Raw genomic sequence first — 18,542 nt, forward strand, 5'->3', positions numbered from 1 at the left:
TTGCTTCCATTCAAAAGTCAAAATATTTGACCATTTCCTGAAAGGTCACAAATCTGGAGATACATGCTTTTTATTGGACAGTGACAATATAAAGACATTCTCTGCTCTTTGAGCTATATAGTGAGAGGTCACTTTACAATTGCAGGGTAAGTTGTGACTCTGGACCCCAGATCGCTTGCTCTGAGTGTATAGTCTGGTGTATTTGGTCTAGTGTGAAAACTCTTGTTGAGCTTAAGAGTGACCCCGAGTGACCCAGAGAACCGAGATCTCTGGTCCTCCCGAAATTGACGGCCTGTGGTTTGCTTCAAAAGTACTGTACAGAGTGCAATACGCTGTGTGTGTGTGTGTGTGAAAGCTATCCGACCCCAACACTGCCTGTGGAGTTGTGTGATTGGTTAATTTAGTGTTTGTGTCCAAGGAAAATATGAGAAGGTAATAAACGGATGAACCTAAAAAGAAATGCACACAGAAAACTGACCTTCAAAGCAGAATTATTCTTCTGTGTGAAAGCAAACCAGTGATAATCAGCCCCGTCCCCAAACCAGCTCAGAATTGGACCTGGGTGTGTATTTGTGTATTCAGGACAAGTGTGAAAATGCCTTTATAGACCTAAATGACAGAGGCAGCTGTTGCCTAAAGGTTAGAGCAGTGGCCTTGTGACTGGAAGATGGCTAATTTGAACCCAACTGCCAACTGCTCCCCAGGTGTCACAGCAAGGGGTACATCGTGTGTTGCAGTGCAAGGCAAACTTTACCCTGTGACTAGTCCCACATACTTTTGCTGCATGCAGAAGTAAAGTCATATTAAAGCATGCATATTCAGTACTTTGTTAAATATCTCTTACAATAACTGCTTGAAGTCTGCAATTAATAGACATCATCCGGTGCTGAATGGCTGAGCCCCTATTAAAGTCATCATCAGCTCTTGCTTGTTTCTGCGCCTTGCTTCCTTACGTTTTCTCTTCAGCATATGGAACACACACTCAACTGAATTTTTGCTTCAGCGGTGTGTTTGGGATCACTGTCTTGCTGTAGAATAAAGCTCCGTCCAATGAATTTGGAGGCATTTACTGGAACTGGAACAGATTAGATGTTACTACACAGCCGTTACATCATCAATGAAGATAAATGCACTGGTACCTGTGGCAACCATACATGCCCAACCCATGATACCCCTACCATTATGTTTCACAGATGAGGTGGTCTGCTTTGGATCACAGGTTAGCCTTGGTCTCATCAGTTACAAGTACCCTTCAGTTAAAATGAGAAAAGTTTAACTGTGGAGCAGAGGAGCATATCAAGGAAACATGTGTCTTGGTCCCAAACATTATGGAGTTCACTGTACTCCAGTGTCTGCTTATTTCCAGGTCACACACCAGTGAAACAAATGTTGACAGTAAGAGTGATCAGATACAGATAAAATCTGACTACAGCTCAATTTTTCAACATCATTCCAGTATTAAAATCAGCTGAAACGGTAGAGAGACTGTTTCATGTGATGCTCGATCTACTGTTTAAAAATAATCTTTAATTCACGCTGAAACCCAGCCCTATAGCTGAGACCATGGATCAGAACAAGTTTAACAGAAATGTCTAAATATTACTGAACTGAATTAATGTGTTCATACTGAAGATTAGAACTTAATGGATCACACAGAACAAATACAGAACAAAAAGGGTCATTATTTTTATTGTTTTATAACAGAACAATATTCTGCCTAAAATGGGTACAGGTGATTCTTTTGTGAAGTTTGGAAAGCTTAGTTTAGCTTAAGCTGATTGCTGTCTACAATAATACTTTAAAAAAAAACAATGAAAATAAACTAGCCTTATGTATTTGGGGGGTTTCGCTGCATTTGTCCTATTTTGTACTGAACTCATACCGAACCGTAAGGTCCAAACTGCCTGTGTCTCTTTAAGCCCTTAATAACTACAGCTGTCAACAAGGATAAATGCAAGTTTACTGAACATTAGAATGAAGAGGAGAAATGTGTAGGTTGTCTTACTTGTTAAAACACGAAAACACCTAAAACCAAAGCAGGCACCAAACAGGTCTTGGCTAACTGACTACATTCGGGGTAGGGGCTCTGTATCTGACGTAACATTGTATTTGAAGTGTATTATTGTGTAAGTGTGTGCAAGGCAGCTCGGCAGATGGGCCCGCAATGCTCTCCATGCTGTTCCTGCATGAACTTTAAGATGCCGTTCTGGTGGAAGTTGTTGGAGGATTTAGGCTTTCTTAGCGAGTGGATCTGAGGGTCCGTTAGATATGCCAGACCTTTCCCATTGGCCGTCACCCAGCCTAGGTGACAGAAAGAAAGAAATTGTATTAGGGGTGTAAAACTACAATAATTTGAAAGGAAAGGACTTGCTTTTGGTCTGGAATAATAGAATATATTTTAATAAAGGATACTAATATGCATTACTTAATATTTTAATACTTATATAATAAGTATTTACACATCTTCTGAACAAAATAAAATGTTCAGACTTTTTTCAATCTTTGAAAAAAAGTGAGAAAAACTGCTGATCTGAAGTTCTAATAGTTTAATTGCAGCTCTTCACTTCGATTGAAACAGTATTTCCGTCATACCACAATAATATACACACACACTAGTGCATCTCAAAATAATTAAAAGAATACCATGAAAAAAAACTAAAAAGAAGAATATAATGAAAAAGTGTCAATAAATGCAATTTATAAAGTCATATATTGTCATATATTTTTATTATTTACACTTAAAGACATATTTCAAGCCTTTTTAGCTTTGATCAGTATGGCTTATAAGATAATATAAATCAGTAATCTCAAAATATTAGAATATTGTACAATACAGAATGGAATATTTAGGGATGTACAATACAGAAATGTCCAACTTCTGACAAGTAGGTTCCTTCATACACTCCATAACTTGTTGGGGTTTATTTACCACATTTGTTTGGGGCTTCTACTGTATTTACTATTGTGCTCATCTTGAAATTTCCATTTGGATTAACAGGTTTTTATCCTATCATCAAAATGTCTTACTATGCCAGTTGTGTTAAGCAAAGTAAACACACAAATATTTTAACACATATTATTTTTATATTTCTATCAAATGTCTTACCTTGCAGGTCTACCACAACCTCCTTTTTGTTAGAGAATGCATAGGTGAAGTGGCCGAATGCAATGCCATATTCAGTGGCAAAGCATTGCTTGTTTATTTTTGTTGTGTTGTTGGTGAGTTTCACAAAGTCCCCCAGCATGTATGGCTCCACAGACACACACGCTACAATACGGTCTGCCTCTGTGATCTGGAAAAGACAAAATAAACCTAAATACAGTATTTAGTGAATAAAGTTTGGTTAAAGGTAAATCAAATTTCATAGGTTAGTAGATGAGTAGTTTTTTTGGTAGAGTAGGGTTGTATGAATGCATTGATTCATTGTGATCAGTCCCCAAACAGAGTGTAGAGAAATTAAAATTCTCATGACTGATATCAGGCACTGTATAAAAGTTACAATTTTAAAAAGTTCAAATGTTACTATTGCAATAATGTGATACATTATTTACATTATTTTTAAACCACTGTGTTCCTATGAGAGTTAACAACTGTAGGGAAGGGACTGGATTTTTTCTCAAAAGTGAGTTCAGATTCAGTGAGAGAACTGCCTCACCTTACTAGTCCATTTTTTTCTGCCTCACGAAGGCAGGACCTTATATCTCAGAGACAGAGAAATTCAGGCTGTCTTTTTTCAGTCAAAGAAAGTTATTGATGATTGGAAGATATCTTTGTGGATATCCCTGAATTTTCATATCCAAAACAACTGAATGGAATTAAAATTTTGTGTAAATCAGATATCCACACCCCTACTGCCTAAACATTGCTGCACATTAATATGCAAACAAATAAATGAATTTAAAGAAAGAGATACCAGCAGGAGCTCAGAAGGAATGTAGAAGATCTGTGTGGTGATGTTACTCTCGTAGAGGCGTTTATTGAACTCCATGACGTAATATTGCGCAGTCATCTGCCTCTCCACATCCTCCAGGTGAGCACGAGGTTCCCGTTCCCTCAGATACTCCTTCCCTACATAACTGAGCACAAAAACTTACATTACCTCTTTGAAGGAGAAGGGGGGAGACAACAAAACTACAGTTACCACCAAGATACTCCTAAATCCACTACAATTACCATGGCGTTTGATACGAAAACATGTAGTTACACCCCAACTCATTCTAATTTAAAAAAAAAACGTAGGAACTGTAAGTCTAATAATATTAAAATAATCTCAGTCAAAAGTGAGTCCTGTTTATTAATGTCTATGATCCCACCTGCCCAGCAGTTGCTCCTGGTGAAGATATTGAATCCTGAAGGCCTGTCTTTGTGCACCTTTCACAGCAACCTGCAGGACTTCACCCACATACACACTCGTCTCACAGCCTGTCCAGGTCTCAGTGGCCTTTGAATACTTCAACAGAATAGCATCTAAAAAAAGATGACATTTTTTGTGCTGTCATATTCAATTGATGGTGAATTTATTAGGATTTGGATGCTTTTAAAATTCTAGTCAGGTCCGTTTTCCACACAACTAGCATTCAAAAGCTTGGAATCACTATCACTAATCATTTTTACTATTGTATATTTATTAAATCAAATGGCATTTAATTATTGTATTCAATATTTCAATATACTTTCTCTCAACAAGATAAATATATAACGATAAACAATATAATGCTACAATATGAAGACTGAAGAGTTTCTAGAATAAGCCTTTAAACTACATTTGGAAAATCAAGAAACTTACTGTAAGCTTTGTTGTACTGGCTGAGTTTAAAGGTTTTCTCTGGCAATCTCCTCAGCAGGCAGCCTTGGCACACTCCTGAGAAGAGGGACTTGTAGTCCTGCTCTGTCACAACTATATTTCCCATTGTGCAACCCTTGAAACATCTATCGCAAGTCATACAGCTGGGGGTTGCCTGTTGCCTGTTGCTCTTGCTCAGATGCTCCTCTAGATCTGAAGATATTGGACGGTCATAATCAAGGGGAGGACCAATCATCTGAGAATGAGGGCTATTATGTTTACCTTGGCTGACTGAAGCTGAAGTTGTGGTTCCCTGTATTGTTACCTTGGGTTCAGGCTGATGAGGCTGCACCATTTCAAATGAGTCAAACTCAGTTGACAATAATGAGGGACTCAGCTTGTTCTTCGAAATCTCAGCAAAATCTTCATTAAGAGGAGATTTGGAGAATGAGACACTCTGCCAGGATGAGCCCAAGCTACTGCTCCGAGAGCCTGAGGACATTGTTGTACCTTTGCCTTTGCCTGTGGCATTTTCTTTCATCTTGTTGGTGGTTTCATGGTCTTCACTTTCCAAGGTGGTGAAAAGCTCTTTCTTTGACTGCTGTTGAGCACTGAGCCCATTTGGATGGTTAACGGCTATTGCAAGACCAGAGAGACCATCACTTAAAGACAAAACGTCTACATCGTTAACAGTCTCAATGGAACTCTGATTTTGTACACATATCTGAGGGTGGCATCCTTTGTGGGTCTTAGTCAAACCTTTTGCTGTTGCTGAACAGTTGGGGTTTACTACCTGAAAGGGACTATCAGGACCATCCTCATCAACAGTCTCACAATTCTGATCAACTGTGGACTTTTTCAAGATCTCAGCAAAATCTCCTTTTAGAGGAGATTTGGAGAATGAGATACTTTGCCAGGATGAGCCCAAGCTACTGCTTAGAGAACCTGATGATGTGCTTGTTTCTTTGCCCTTCCTTGCAGCATTAGTATCCGTCTTGTTGGTAGTTTCACGCTCTTCACTTTTCAAATGGGTGAAAAGCTCTTTATTTGACTGCTGTTGAGTATTTACTCCTTTGTCCAAAACTCCAGCAGAGTGTGAAGAAGGAAATGTGATGCTTTGATGATTATCGCAAACTCGATGGCTACTATTAGAGTTAGCGCCTCTGCATTTAGATCCGTGACTGATCTTCTCACCACTGACATCTTCATCTGCTTCTGTGCAACAGAATTGATCAACTAGACCCAAAGAACCCCCAGAGTCAGGCAAAATGTGTAGCCAGGAAGAACCTAAACTGCTGCTTCCTCGATCTGGTTGTGGCTCATTACTGTCCAATGTAACATCAATGGTTTCTTTTTTAAAAAAGGCTTCATTAGACGGATCGAAGGGAATCTTCAGTCCACTTGAGTCAGAAACGTCTTTATTAGCACCATCTAATCCAAGATTTCTTGAGCTGCATTCTGTGTTAAGTGCTTCAGTTAGTGTTGTCTGAAAAGCTGTAAGGCAATTAGCATGTGTAGTATGACGTTCACTTCCTCCATCTTGAAAAGCTTCACACACAGATTTGTGATGCTTCTGAAACATTTCAATCATCTTTGTAAAGTCACTGTAAGTAAAGGGAACAGGTCTGTCCTCCATAGCCTGGTAACTGTCCGGAATAAAGGAATGTGGGTCTGAACTGGCGAAAGCTTTAACTTTTAAAAGTGCCTTGACGCGTTGTACCTTTGCCATGACTTCAGAAGAGACTACCACCTTATCTGAATCGTCCTTAAAACAATAAGAATATAACTGAGCATTGGCTTCCTGGCATGCCTGAATAGCCATGGTGACCTCTTGAACTGGACCAAACATCCATTTGTTTGTAATGGCTAAGCAGTAGGCTGCTTTTATCAGTGTATGTAGTTCTTGTTGGCTTGTGACCATGTCTTTTTCTGCCTTTGTTAACAAACCATTCTCAAAGGCTTCCTTAGCTAGAGCCAGATAGGGCGGTTTCTCTGCAGCAGGGCAGTCTCTGGAGAAACTGTATGACAGCAAGCAGGTTCCCTGAGTGACCTACAGGAGAAAACAATATTTATTTGATATGCAAAAAAGCGAAAAAGCAAAAATGTATTACTGCACTTTCTCATTTACATATCATTTATAATTATGTTTATTTTAATTTGATATACACAGTCATATCAGAATATTATGACCACCCATCTAATAGTGGGAATAACCACTATTAGCTTGAATGACACTCTAGCGAGTCCTTGTGGCATTGACTGAATTATAGAGGTGTGCATTATAGAGGTTAACTGGACCACCTGCCAGAGTCATCGTTCTCCTCTGGCATCAGTGACCTGTATGACACCACTCTTATGCTGTTGTGATGTGCTCAATGCACAAGAAGTCCAGTCTCTGTACACCTTCACTACGGCGGCTCTGGAATATCCCACGTTAGCGTTTTCTGAGATGCTACCACCCTTCGCCCGGTACCCTTTTATCATGCCCTTATGGACGACATCAGTCAAATTTGCATTCTTTGCCCATGGTGATTGCTTTGCACTCCGCTACAACTGACTGGTGTGCACGCTTATTTATACATGCAGCAAACCCTGTCACGTGACATCTACGTCCCTGGCTGAGTTAATTCCAAACTAGGGCTAATGTCAAAAATGTATTAACAAAAATCTTCAATGAAAATTCACAGTAATGTCCTGTCAGGTGAGCTGCCTTGAGAATTCATGATCACTTTACGAGGCATTTCATTCAACCTAAAATAAATTGCAAGCTATTGAACCAGGTTTATTCAGCTCAACTAGCTTAGTACTTTGAATGATCCATAATTGTATTCAATGTATTTATCTGAGTATAACAATCCCACTTCAAGCCAATTTAGGACACACAACTGAGAATTTGTGAGAATCTTTCAGCCATCAGGTGGTGTTCCTTGCCTTTCCAGTCCCTTTGTGATTAATGAGCTCACCAGTGTCTTCTTACTGATATTCCACATAGTTGATTTTGGTAATCCCAAGGTTTGACTGATGTCTCTAATGGTTTAATTCTTGTTCTTCAGCCTCAAATTTAAAATTTGACTTATTGACATGGCTCTTGTCCTCATGTTGAACAATGGCAACTACAGACTCCAAAAGTGTTTGAAAGCTTAGAAGAAGCAAGCCTTGGTATTTTATGCCTGCACTAATGAAGCAATAGAACACACCTGAGTAGACTTTTACACCAGAAACCAAATGTCCCAAACATTTGACAGAGGGACATTTTAAGGAAAAATGTGTATTTGCCCCAAACATTATGGAGGACACTGTATATCTCTATTTATTCGGCCATTGTTTTTTGTTATTGGACTTCTGAACAGTTTGTGTGCAGTGATTATAGATAACAGATTATAGATTATAGATAACGTTTCACACTGGAAGAGTAAACAGAAAAAATAACGCACCATATGAGTGAGCACATACAGAGAGCCAAACTGACTGTAGACGACAGCCATTTTAGCAGCCTGAGCTGCGCAGAGCAGACGGTGCCTGCAGTCCCCCAGAAAACCCTGTAATAAAAGAGGAAGGGTAAGCAGCTGGTTGACTGACTGTAGTGCATCATTAGAACTGAAAAACACGACGACAACAACAACTAAGTAGTCATGGCAAGTGGCAGGTTCCTACCAGGTTGATATGAGGCCTCTTCTGAAACGTGGCAAAGTCTTTATCGTTCATTGAGATGAGTACGCTGGCCAGAAGCCCGAGGGACGTTCCAATGCCCTTTAATAAACACACAGTCCCACATCCTAAAGCACTGCTATTAGATCAATGGCTTGTCAGATACCTTATTTTTCATTGATTAGGAACTGATTATCATGCAATACTGGCAAAATTCCAGTGCGACAAGAAGATTAAAACAGGTAAATAAAAAAGATGTGTTTTGTACCTTTTTGTCAGGAAGAGGTAGAATGTAGAAGCCAATGAGTGAAGCCCAGATGAGCTCTGCAGCTTCCAGCCATAGACCTACGACACAGCACACAGCATTAGACATACATATTACTGTTATACTCCACTTTCCACTAATACGAAAAACTGTACACTTTCCCCATTACCCCACCCAATCTCTGTCTGTTTGCTAACGATGCTAAGTGGACTGATAACCTCATGGGAGCTCATTAAAAAATAGCTGAATTCTCAGTGTTTATACATTTGTATTGTCCAACCAAGAACTTAAAACTCTAAGTGGTCATCACTACACATCAGCGTAAAGCGCTAACACCATTACACCCCTCTAACACAGGGAATTTGATGCTTGCTCTGGCAAAATTAGGCATGCAGATATTTGTCCCAAACAGAAGTATCTACAATAAATGATTCAGTACCTACTGTAAATGATTCAGTATCTACTACAAATGATCCAGGATGAACTAAAATTATTTAGCACCCAAAATGAATGGTTCAGTATCTACTGTAAATTATTCAGTATGTACAGTAAATGATTTCATATCTACAAGAAATGATTCAGTACATCCTTTAAATGATTCAGTATCTACAAAAGATTATTCAAAATGTAATATAATAATTCAGTGTCTACTGTAAATTATTCAGTACCTACATTAAATGATTTAGTACCTACTAAAACACTAATTACTCAATCTACTAAAAATAATTTATCTACAATATCTACAATAAATGATTCAAAATGTGCTCAAATAATAAGGCACCTACAATTAGTGATTCAGTACCTACTATAAATGAGTCAGTAACTACAATAAATGAGTCAGTAACTACAAATAAATGATTCAGTATCTACTATAAATGATTCAGTTAAGACTATGAAAATAATATGTAACTTATGTGTCTTGAAGGTGAAGACCTGTGTTTGTGCCACATTCAGACCTTAAAGGTTTAAAGTTAATAAAAATAAACTGATAAATAAGTGTAGAGGAGAAGAACATGCTCACCCAACTTCGCCAGAAAACTGCTTTGAATTTGCACACACATACAAGCACACGCATTTTAGGGTCTTACCCAACTTCTGCAGAACCTGCCCTCGCACTTGCACACTGACAGCCTGAACGAGAATCCGGTCACTGTCTCTCTGGTACTTCCAGCATCCTGCACCAGAAATACATGTTAGTCACCAGGAGGAGATGAGGATGAGTGTGAGAACCGTTAACTATTATCACTAGATAGTTTAACTGCTCTAGATTGGCTCCCCCCACATGTTTTAACTCAGCACAAAGGGTAGCCAAATTCAGCAGAGATACTCGGGTATGGCACAAATTAACATAACAATGATGACAAAATACATTTATCCATACCGTCTCATGCTGCCCAGTAGATACTAACATATTGTCTATAGTAGGTTACATCTAGTGACTCTGGAGACTTACCAGTAGTGCCACTGTTATTGATCAGACTGCTCAATATGTACTCTGCTTTCTGTAGTTTTCCTAAATAACAAGAGAGAAAAAGGTAAAATTGCAAAAGTGGTATTATTTTATTTAATACTAAAACAATAATGTTAGGATTTTTCTTGTTTCTACTTGCTTAATTTCATGCAATTTAATGGACATCAGAACTCGCCACTTAGCATCATAGCAGATACTAAATAATGCATATTAGATACTGAATAAGTTATAATGCTTAGTGAATAATTCATAATAGACATTAGATATTGCTTACTTTTCTAATGTTTAATATATTAATTTTATGGTGAGAAACCACTAAAACCTTTCACAGTTTGAATCTGGAATCTGAAATTGTTCCTTATATTGTGCCAAAATGAATAATGAAATAATAGAAATGCTCCAAAATGAATCTTTTCATCATTCAAGTTAATAGCTTTGACTTACTATGCAAAGTGGAAAGACACTACACTGGGGAAATTAGTGGGCAAGAACGTGGCGATACAATACGTATGATGATACAGGGGTTGCAGTAAGGATACTATTGGTAATATATTGTGATTTTTTTTATCTAATTTTTGGAGAACTGTCATAATCCAAAAAAAAAACACCATTTGCATAAAATCTGACATTTTATGCGATGAAAACAGTGTGATCTGATGACTAGCGGTCAGAGTTTAAACAAAACACAAAATCACCACAAATCCCACCAATCTGTACAACTATGTAAACTATTCATTCAAAATAGATGTTTTTGCGAATGCAGACAACGCTAGCTGAGGCAAGGGAGAGAACTCGAGAAATTTGGGCTGGAGTTCTGGGGGGCTTCGAGCTGATGGGACACGAAGCCAGACCCCCCTTTCCAGGTAGAGGTTGAGTATGATTGGATCGTCAGGATGAGCAGGGGCGGTGGTGGGGTGCAAGTTTTCGTCATGAGAACGAGAAGGGAGAGGAACGGTTTTATAGTGTGTAGAAATTTTAATAAATTCAAAAAATTTTAAAGCTTTTCAATCTTCTGCTCAAAAACGTTTTGAGCAGAAGATTGAAAAGCTTTTAAATTTTTTGAATTTATTAAAATAAAGGCATCATTACATACATTATCATAAAGGCATCATTACAACCAATAACTGACAGTTAAACCTGGTGATTAGAGGCTTAACCAATCACATAAAATGTCTTTTGGTGCAGAATGAGCTCACCTGTGTTGAGGTAGACTCTGGCTTGCCGTATGACGATCTGCGGGGCCACAGGGGTTTCTGGGTAACGTCTGTGTAAAGCTTTAGCAATTTTCAGAAGGGTGTGTGAGCTGTCGATCCAATAGAGGAAACGATCCACCAAAAACACCACAGACATCGCCCACAGCGGCTCAGCAGCCAAGATCGAGGCTTTTAGAAAGGCCTGTGAAAAGCGGTAGGATAAAGAAGAACCTCCGTTTGGAAATTCCTTAAAAGGAACGCAGATATGTTGATGTCTCCACACTGAAGAAACATGATTACACAAGCAATATCTTGTAAACTGGGATCTTTCATGAGTCACTACAATGAGTGTGTCAATTTTTTGAGGTTATATATAATCAGCACAAACCCTACTAAGAATATTACACGCAGGACTTTTCTGGGTTCTTCAGTTCCTGTCCTGGAGGGCCAATGTGTAGCATATAGACATAATATCAAATCAGTTGAACCAAACAAATGCTGAACTTTTTGATGGTACTCATACCAAACAAATACTGTATTTTTATTAAAATATTTCACTTCTATTTCTTTGAAACATGTGAAAAAATGTCTGGACAGTGCAGATTTCAAACCTTCCATCCATACCGCATTTGTGTTTGTTGGGAGGAGAGGAGATTTGATGGTATTAATGTATTGTAGCTGAGGGAATAGCCTTGTTTTCCATAAAGAAAAATAGATCCAGTGACATTAGATGGAAAATGTATGTAGGACAAGCCATATTGGGTTTGGAACACCATCTAATAACACTGGACCCACGCCACTAACTTAGTTCCTTATTTGGGCATAACACCAACTACAGTATGACAACACATCTTCAGAGGTCTATTTATTAGGTGTCCTGTCTTGCCGCTTCACTGTGCTAAAATTACAAGCAGTACATTAAGACTACTATTCCTGACCTCTCTCTGGTTTCATTACCATTATCTGAGGTAGATGCTGGTTGATGAGGTCCATCGTGTTCACTTTATCATCTGATGACACCGAACGCTTGTACTGCCATTTCTCCTCCACGAACGGCCACTTCATGTCCACCGCCTCCTGCAGCAGCGTGTTCAGTTCAGCTGAGAGCGTGTCTAGGGGTCAAAGCGCAGAGGTCAGTGTGTTTAGAGTGGGAGTAATCACAGCTATTTATTCTTGACAAGAAGTCAAGAAGAAAAGATCACTGCTGTCTTTCAACACCGAGATTTTAATAGGTTAATAGAGTGAAGTCATCTTCATATTAGCTCTAGTTCAGTAGCATTTATAAAGGAACTGAGTCGTATACACATTGCATTTCAGTCACAGAGGTATTTTTAGTGATATTTGAATATATTAAGAGCATGATCTGATGCCCATAAACAATGTTATTTCTTAGTGTGTCAGTGACCTGTACGTGCACAAATCCATCCATGAAAAAAATGTAATATACTTTAATATAGCATTTTCTGTCCATTTTGGAGCACAAATATAACATTTTGTGTGCCATTACTTTAAAATAAAACGCATTTAAATGTTTTTGCAATATGTCAAATTGAGCAGATAAACAGTACTCATCACCTACTGAAGACGTATTTACACTGCAACACATGGAATTTGATCAGGGGTACCTAAACTTTGTGTCGTTTACTGGGAACTGGGAGCAAATTATTCTGATAAATCTAAAATGAGTAAAACTGAAAATGTAAATGTGCTTTCTATCTTGTTAACATTTACACTACTGTGTAAGAGAAGTGTATTACTGTGTAATATAGAATTAACTATATTCATATTCAGATAACCAGATAATAACTAATGCTAGCTTCATCACTTTATTAATGCTAATGTATTGACTTTATTTTATTACCTTTAGTTCGTATAATACCTTCAGTATGGCTTAACTTTTTTAACAATTATGCTAATGTTTACCTTATGTATAACATATAAACGTGCTACCTTATTAACTTAATCAATGCCAAATGATCAACATTACCACATTTCAATGTACAAATGTCTTTTCAGTGAACAAATATATATATATATAAATGATTGTATCTGATATAAAAGAAAAAAAGCCTTTAAGGGTCACCTAAACTGTGTAAAGCTGTAACCAGTATCTGCTTCTGTTCAGTACTGTTGAACCATTACCTCTGCTCAACCTGAAGGTTTCTTTGTCCAGTGTAGTCATCTCTTTCCCCGCCAGCTGCAGACACTCCTCCAGCAGCGTGGTCAGATCCAGGCTGTCCATGTCTGCCCTGGTCCAGACCCTGTCCACTGAGTGACAGCCTCTGAGCCAGTGTTCAGACTTACAAATGTCCAAGTCACGTGTTGTCTGACCTACTGAAGAAGACTGTAATAACAATCTGTGATAACAAACCTGCACAAGAGTCCCATAAACACACATTATTGATTATTTTGGATCTTCACTTGTTGCTCCTACCTGAATGAGAAGAAGTGTCCTCCACGGGCAACAGACAAACAGAAACCAGAAGAAACCAGAATGCTGGCTAATATCCTGTTCTACATAACTTCAGATACAACCTCAAGGAGCTTCTCTGACTTTGCTCTTCGCTTTAGTAAGACACGGCAGTGCTGTGAAATGAGGTGCTTGGTTTCTGGGAAGTTGCTGCAATCCCAGACACTCCCAACTTCCTTAAGCTAAAGAGAATGCCTGCGCAAGCTAAAGGATTGGTACAGTGAATGGCTGTTGATGAGACTGTGGTTAGCAGTTCCACCTTAAAGGCAGCTGCAGAGACAGTATTCTGCCTGTAGGTGGAACTGATCAGTCAGACTTCAATAGTAAAACATTTAAAGCAGCACTATGTAACATTATACCTTAAAATAACAGCTCTGAGATCATGTAGAGGCTCCACCGACCTGCAACAGGAAGAGTAATGACGCTATCGCTGCTACTCCGGGCTCAGCACCAAGTCCAGTAAGTTGTGAGGTGGTCTCACAGGTGGTCGGTCGGATGGAGATTTGAGGACTTTGGAAGCCCGTTCAACATGCTCCTCAAACTGCTCCTGAACACTTGTTGCAGTGTGGCAGAGCACATCGTCCTATTGATATAGGGAATCCACAGCATGCTGTTATAAACTGTGCTCTGACACCTGCCCATCATATCCAGCATGACCTTTTTCAGCACTTACAGTAGATCCTCTATGGGATCAGACCAGATGGGCTAGTCTCTAATGATAGTTTAGAGGCAGGTAGTAGACAGGGCCTTGATGTCCAGGCCTGTAGCGGGCTGGCCCAAACTGATCGCAGCCCCTGTGTTTAAATTATGTGTAGAAAAAGTGATCAAATACCTCCACAGCATGTTAGACACATTTTATATTTATTGCTAAATTGAACATATTACGAAGACATAAACACTGGACCAGGGGCACATGTACTTTTCCAAAAGTACAGTTATTTATTACAAAACAGGAATCCTGTTGTTCCCAAGTGTCGCTCTCCAATAAAAAAAAACGTGCATCTCCAAAATGGTAATAATGGCAAAAATGCTCTTAACTTTGAATGAAAGTTCATGGAAAAAAATATTCCAAGTAATTTAAAGCATTTATAATTTCATTTCTAATCATCTAGAATGAGCAGCTACAGGGTTCAAACCATGGTCAGACAAAAATGGAGAGGCATGTTTTTCACTGGACAGCACCAACATGCTGTATAGCTGACCAATGATTGAGTCCAGGTATTTTTTTTTTTGCAATTTATGAAATGTTTAGGACCATTCCAGCATTAAAACTTCTTTAAAAAAGATAATATGTTGTCGGCAATAATATGAATATTCTTGATAAATAATAAATTTGCTCTGCTAATGAAAGAAGCGCCTCTCTCAGATCAATGATGATAACAGACGTTTTAGTGCCACCTACAGGCGGAACGCTGCCTCTGCAGCTCCATTTAAGGTGGAACGGACCATTCAAACAAAAAGCTGCGATAGTTGTTGTAAAAACGACGCGATAAACGCGCAGATTTAACGAATTACTTGCACACAACTATAACTGTGGTAGTTAAGCTGCCTGGCTGTGGTTGATGGTGTGCTGCAGGATGTCAGACAGACGCTAGCTAGCTAACCTTGTTGTGGTTAGTAAGCTAGCTAGCCACGCTAGCCAGTTAGCCAGCGCTAGCTAGCTCACCACCGCAGCTCAGCTGTTGTTATTTGTGTGGAGGTACTACATGATGTTTGTTTGTTCATATGATCAGTTTATGAGCATTGATTTACCAGAAAATACCTCACCAGACAAGAAGGACTTCAGTAGAACAGATAAGATCCCTGTAAATGGCTTCGTGCAACAGGTGGCTCCGTGGCGCAATGGATAGCGCATTGGACTTCTAGGCAGCTCTAGTGGAGTGATTCAAAGGTTGTGGGTTCGAGTCCCACCGGAGTCGCACTTTTGAATTCCTGTAATTCGTCAAACACCCTTTTCCCAAATGAAAAAGTAGTTTAAAATAATAATAAATATTTTTAAAAATCACATGTAATGTTTTTTTCACTTATATAGCTGAAGCACATCTGTCTTTTGTCTCTCAAAACTTCAGCAGAGTATTGATTAAAACTCAAGACTTCAACAGAGTATTTATTAAAACTCAGGACTTCAACCGAGTATTTATTAATCTCAGGACTTCAACCGAGTATTTATTAATCTCAGGACTTCAAAAGAGTATTTATTAATCTCAGGACTTCAACCGAGTATTTATTAATCTCAGGACTTCAACAGAGTATTTATTAATCTCAGGACTTCAACCGAGTATTTATTAATCTCAGGACTTCAAAAGAGTATTTATTAATCTCAGGACTTCAACAGAGTATTTATTAATCTCAGGACTTCAACCGAGTATTTATTAATCTCAGGACTTCAAAAGAGTATTTATTAATCTCAGGACTTCAACAGAGTATTTATTAATATCAGGACTTCAACCGAGTATTTATTAATCTCAGGACTTCAAAAGAGTATTTATTAATCTCAGGACTTCAACAGAGTATTTATTAATCTCAGGACTTCAACCGAGTATTTATTAATCTCAGGACTTCAAAAGAGTATTTATTAATCTCAGGACTATAAAAGAGTATTTATTAATATCAGGACTTCAACAGAGTATTTATTAAAACTCAGGACTTCAACAGAGTATTGATTAAATCTCAGGACTTCAACAGAGTATTTATTAATCTCAGGACTTCAAAAGAGTATTTATTAATCTCAGGACTTCAACAGAGTATTTATTAATCTCAGGACTTCAAAAGAGTATTTATTAATCTCAGGACTTCAAAAGAGTATTTATTAATATCAGGACTTCAACATAGTATTTATTAAAACTCAGGACTTCAACAGAGTATTGATTAAATCTCAGGACTTCAACAGAGTATTTATTAATCTCAGGACTTCAAAAGAGTATTTATTGATCTCAGGACTTCAAAAGAGTATTTATTAATCTCAGGACTTCAAAAGAGTATTTATTAATATCAGGACTTCAACATAGTATTTATTAAAACTCAGGACTTCAACAGAGTATTGATTAAATCTCAGGACTTCAACAGAGTATTTATTAATCTCAGGACTTCAAAAGAGTATTTATTAATCTCAGGACTTCAACAGAGTATTTATTAATCTCAGGACTTCAACAGAGTATTTATTAATCTCAGGACTTCAAAAGAGTATTTATTAATCTCAGGACTTCAACAGAGTATTTATTAATCTCAGGACTTCAACAGAGTATTTATTAATCTCAGGACTTCAAAAGAGTATTTATTAATCTCAGGACTTCAACAGAGTATTTATTAATCTCAGGACTTCAAAAGAGTATTTATTAATCTCAGGACTTCAACAGAGTATTTATTAATCTCAGGACTTCAACAGAGTATTTATTGATCTCAGGACTTCAACAGAGTATTTATTAATCTCAGGACTTCAACAGAGTATTTATTGATCTCAGGACTTCAACAGAGTATTTATTAATCTCAGGACTTCAAAAGAGTATTTATTGATCTCAGGACTTCAACAGAGTATTTATTAAATCTCAGGACTTCAACAGAGTATTTATTAAAACTCAGGACTTCAACAGAGTATTTATTAATCTCAGGACTTCAAAAGAGTATTTATTGATCTCAGGACTTCAACAGAGTATTTATTAATCTCAGGACTTCAAAAGAGTATTTATTAATATCAGGACTTCAACAGAGTATTTATTGATCTCAGGACTTCAACAGAGTATTTATTAATCTCAGGACTTCAAAAGAGTATTTATTAATCTCAGGACTTCAACAGAGTATTTATTAATCTCAGGACTTCAAAAGAGTATTTATTGATCTCAGGACTTCAACAGAGTATGTATTAAATCTCAAGACTTCAACAGAGTATTTATTAAATCTCAGGACTTCAACAGAGTATTTATTAAATCTCAGGACTTCAACAGAGTATGTATTAAATCTCAAGACTTCAACAGAGTATTTATTAATCTCAGGATTTCAACAGAGTATTTATTAATCTCAGGACTTCAACAGAGTATTTATTGATCTCAGGACTTCAACAGAGTATTTATTAAAACTCAAGACTTCAACAGAGTATTTATTAAAACTCAAGACTTCAACAGAGTATTTATTAATCTCAGGACTTCAAAAGAGTATTTATTAAAACTCAGGACTTCAACAGAGTATTTATTAATCTCAGGACTTCAGTATTTATTAAATTGTAGTGCTATTCCTGCATCAACACACCAACTTAACCTCAGAAAATGGGCTGTTGGTTGGTTAAGAATTAGGATCTGGTGTTTCTGGGAGCAGGGAAAACACTAATAATTGCAGGACAGTGGGCTTCCAGGACCAGGGATGAGGAATACTGCACTAACACTCAAACAAAGACTACATTGATTAAATCTCAGGACTTCAACAGAGTATTTATTAATCTCAGGACTTCAAAAGAGTATTTATTAATCTCAGGACTTCAACAGAGTATTTATTAATCTCAGGACTTCAAAAGAGTATTTATTAATCTCAGGACTTCAACAGAGTATTTATTAATCTCAGGACTTCAACAGAGTATTTATTAATCTCAGGACTTCAAAAGAGTATTTATTAATCTCAGGACTTCAACAGAGTATTTATTAATCTCAGGACTTCAACAGAGTATTTATTAATCTCAGGACTTCAAAAGAGTATTTATTAATCTCAGGACTTCAAAAGAGTA

At 37.7% G+C, this 18,542-nt stretch overlaps 1 protein-coding gene and 1 non-coding gene across 7 annotated transcripts; one reads left to right on the forward strand and one right to left on the reverse strand.

Annotated features, from left to right (window-relative positions):
- Positions 1-1,666: 1,666 nt before the first annotated feature.
- On the reverse strand, positions 1,667-15,688 carry alpk1 (alpha-kinase 1). Of its 6 annotated transcripts, none has more exons than XM_072670551.1 (15): positions 15,599-15,688; positions 14,233-14,414; positions 13,504-13,705; positions 12,319-12,473; positions 11,365-11,563; positions 10,151-10,210; positions 9,786-9,872; positions 8,701-8,777; positions 8,439-8,534; positions 8,219-8,323; positions 4,788-6,834; positions 4,315-4,468; positions 3,915-4,077; positions 3,107-3,293; positions 1,667-2,301 (listed from the first exon to the last, which is right to left on the reverse strand). In XM_072670551.1, exons 3-15 carry the CDS (start codon positions 13,601-13,603, stop codon positions 2,120-2,122), a joined length of 3,612 nt encoding a protein of 1,203 aa, XP_072526652.1. In that variant the 5' UTR covers positions 13,604-13,705; positions 14,233-14,414; positions 15,599-15,688; the 3' UTR covers positions 1,667-2,119. The 6 variants fall into 6 exon arrangements, with proteins under 6 accessions (XP_072526652.1, XP_072526651.1, XP_072526650.1 ...); XM_072670550.1 differs by having other exon boundaries at positions 13,796-14,414; XM_072670549.1 differs by having other exon boundaries at positions 4,788-4,997; positions 5,067-6,834; positions 13,504-14,414.
- trnar-ucu (transfer RNA arginine (anticodon UCU)) lies at positions 15,660-15,750 on the forward strand. Its single transcript is given in 2 exon segments — positions 15,660-15,696; positions 15,715-15,750. It is a non-coding gene; the product is annotated as a tRNA-Arg (tRNA).
- Positions 15,751-18,542: the final 2,792 nt, after the last annotated feature.

The sequence above is a fragment of the Salminus brasiliensis genome, chromosome 24, assembly GCF_030463535.1.
Source record: "Salminus brasiliensis chromosome 24, fSalBra1.hap2, whole genome shotgun sequence".
Classification (NCBI taxonomy): domain Eukaryota; kingdom Metazoa; phylum Chordata; class Actinopteri; order Characiformes; family Bryconidae; genus Salminus; species Salminus brasiliensis.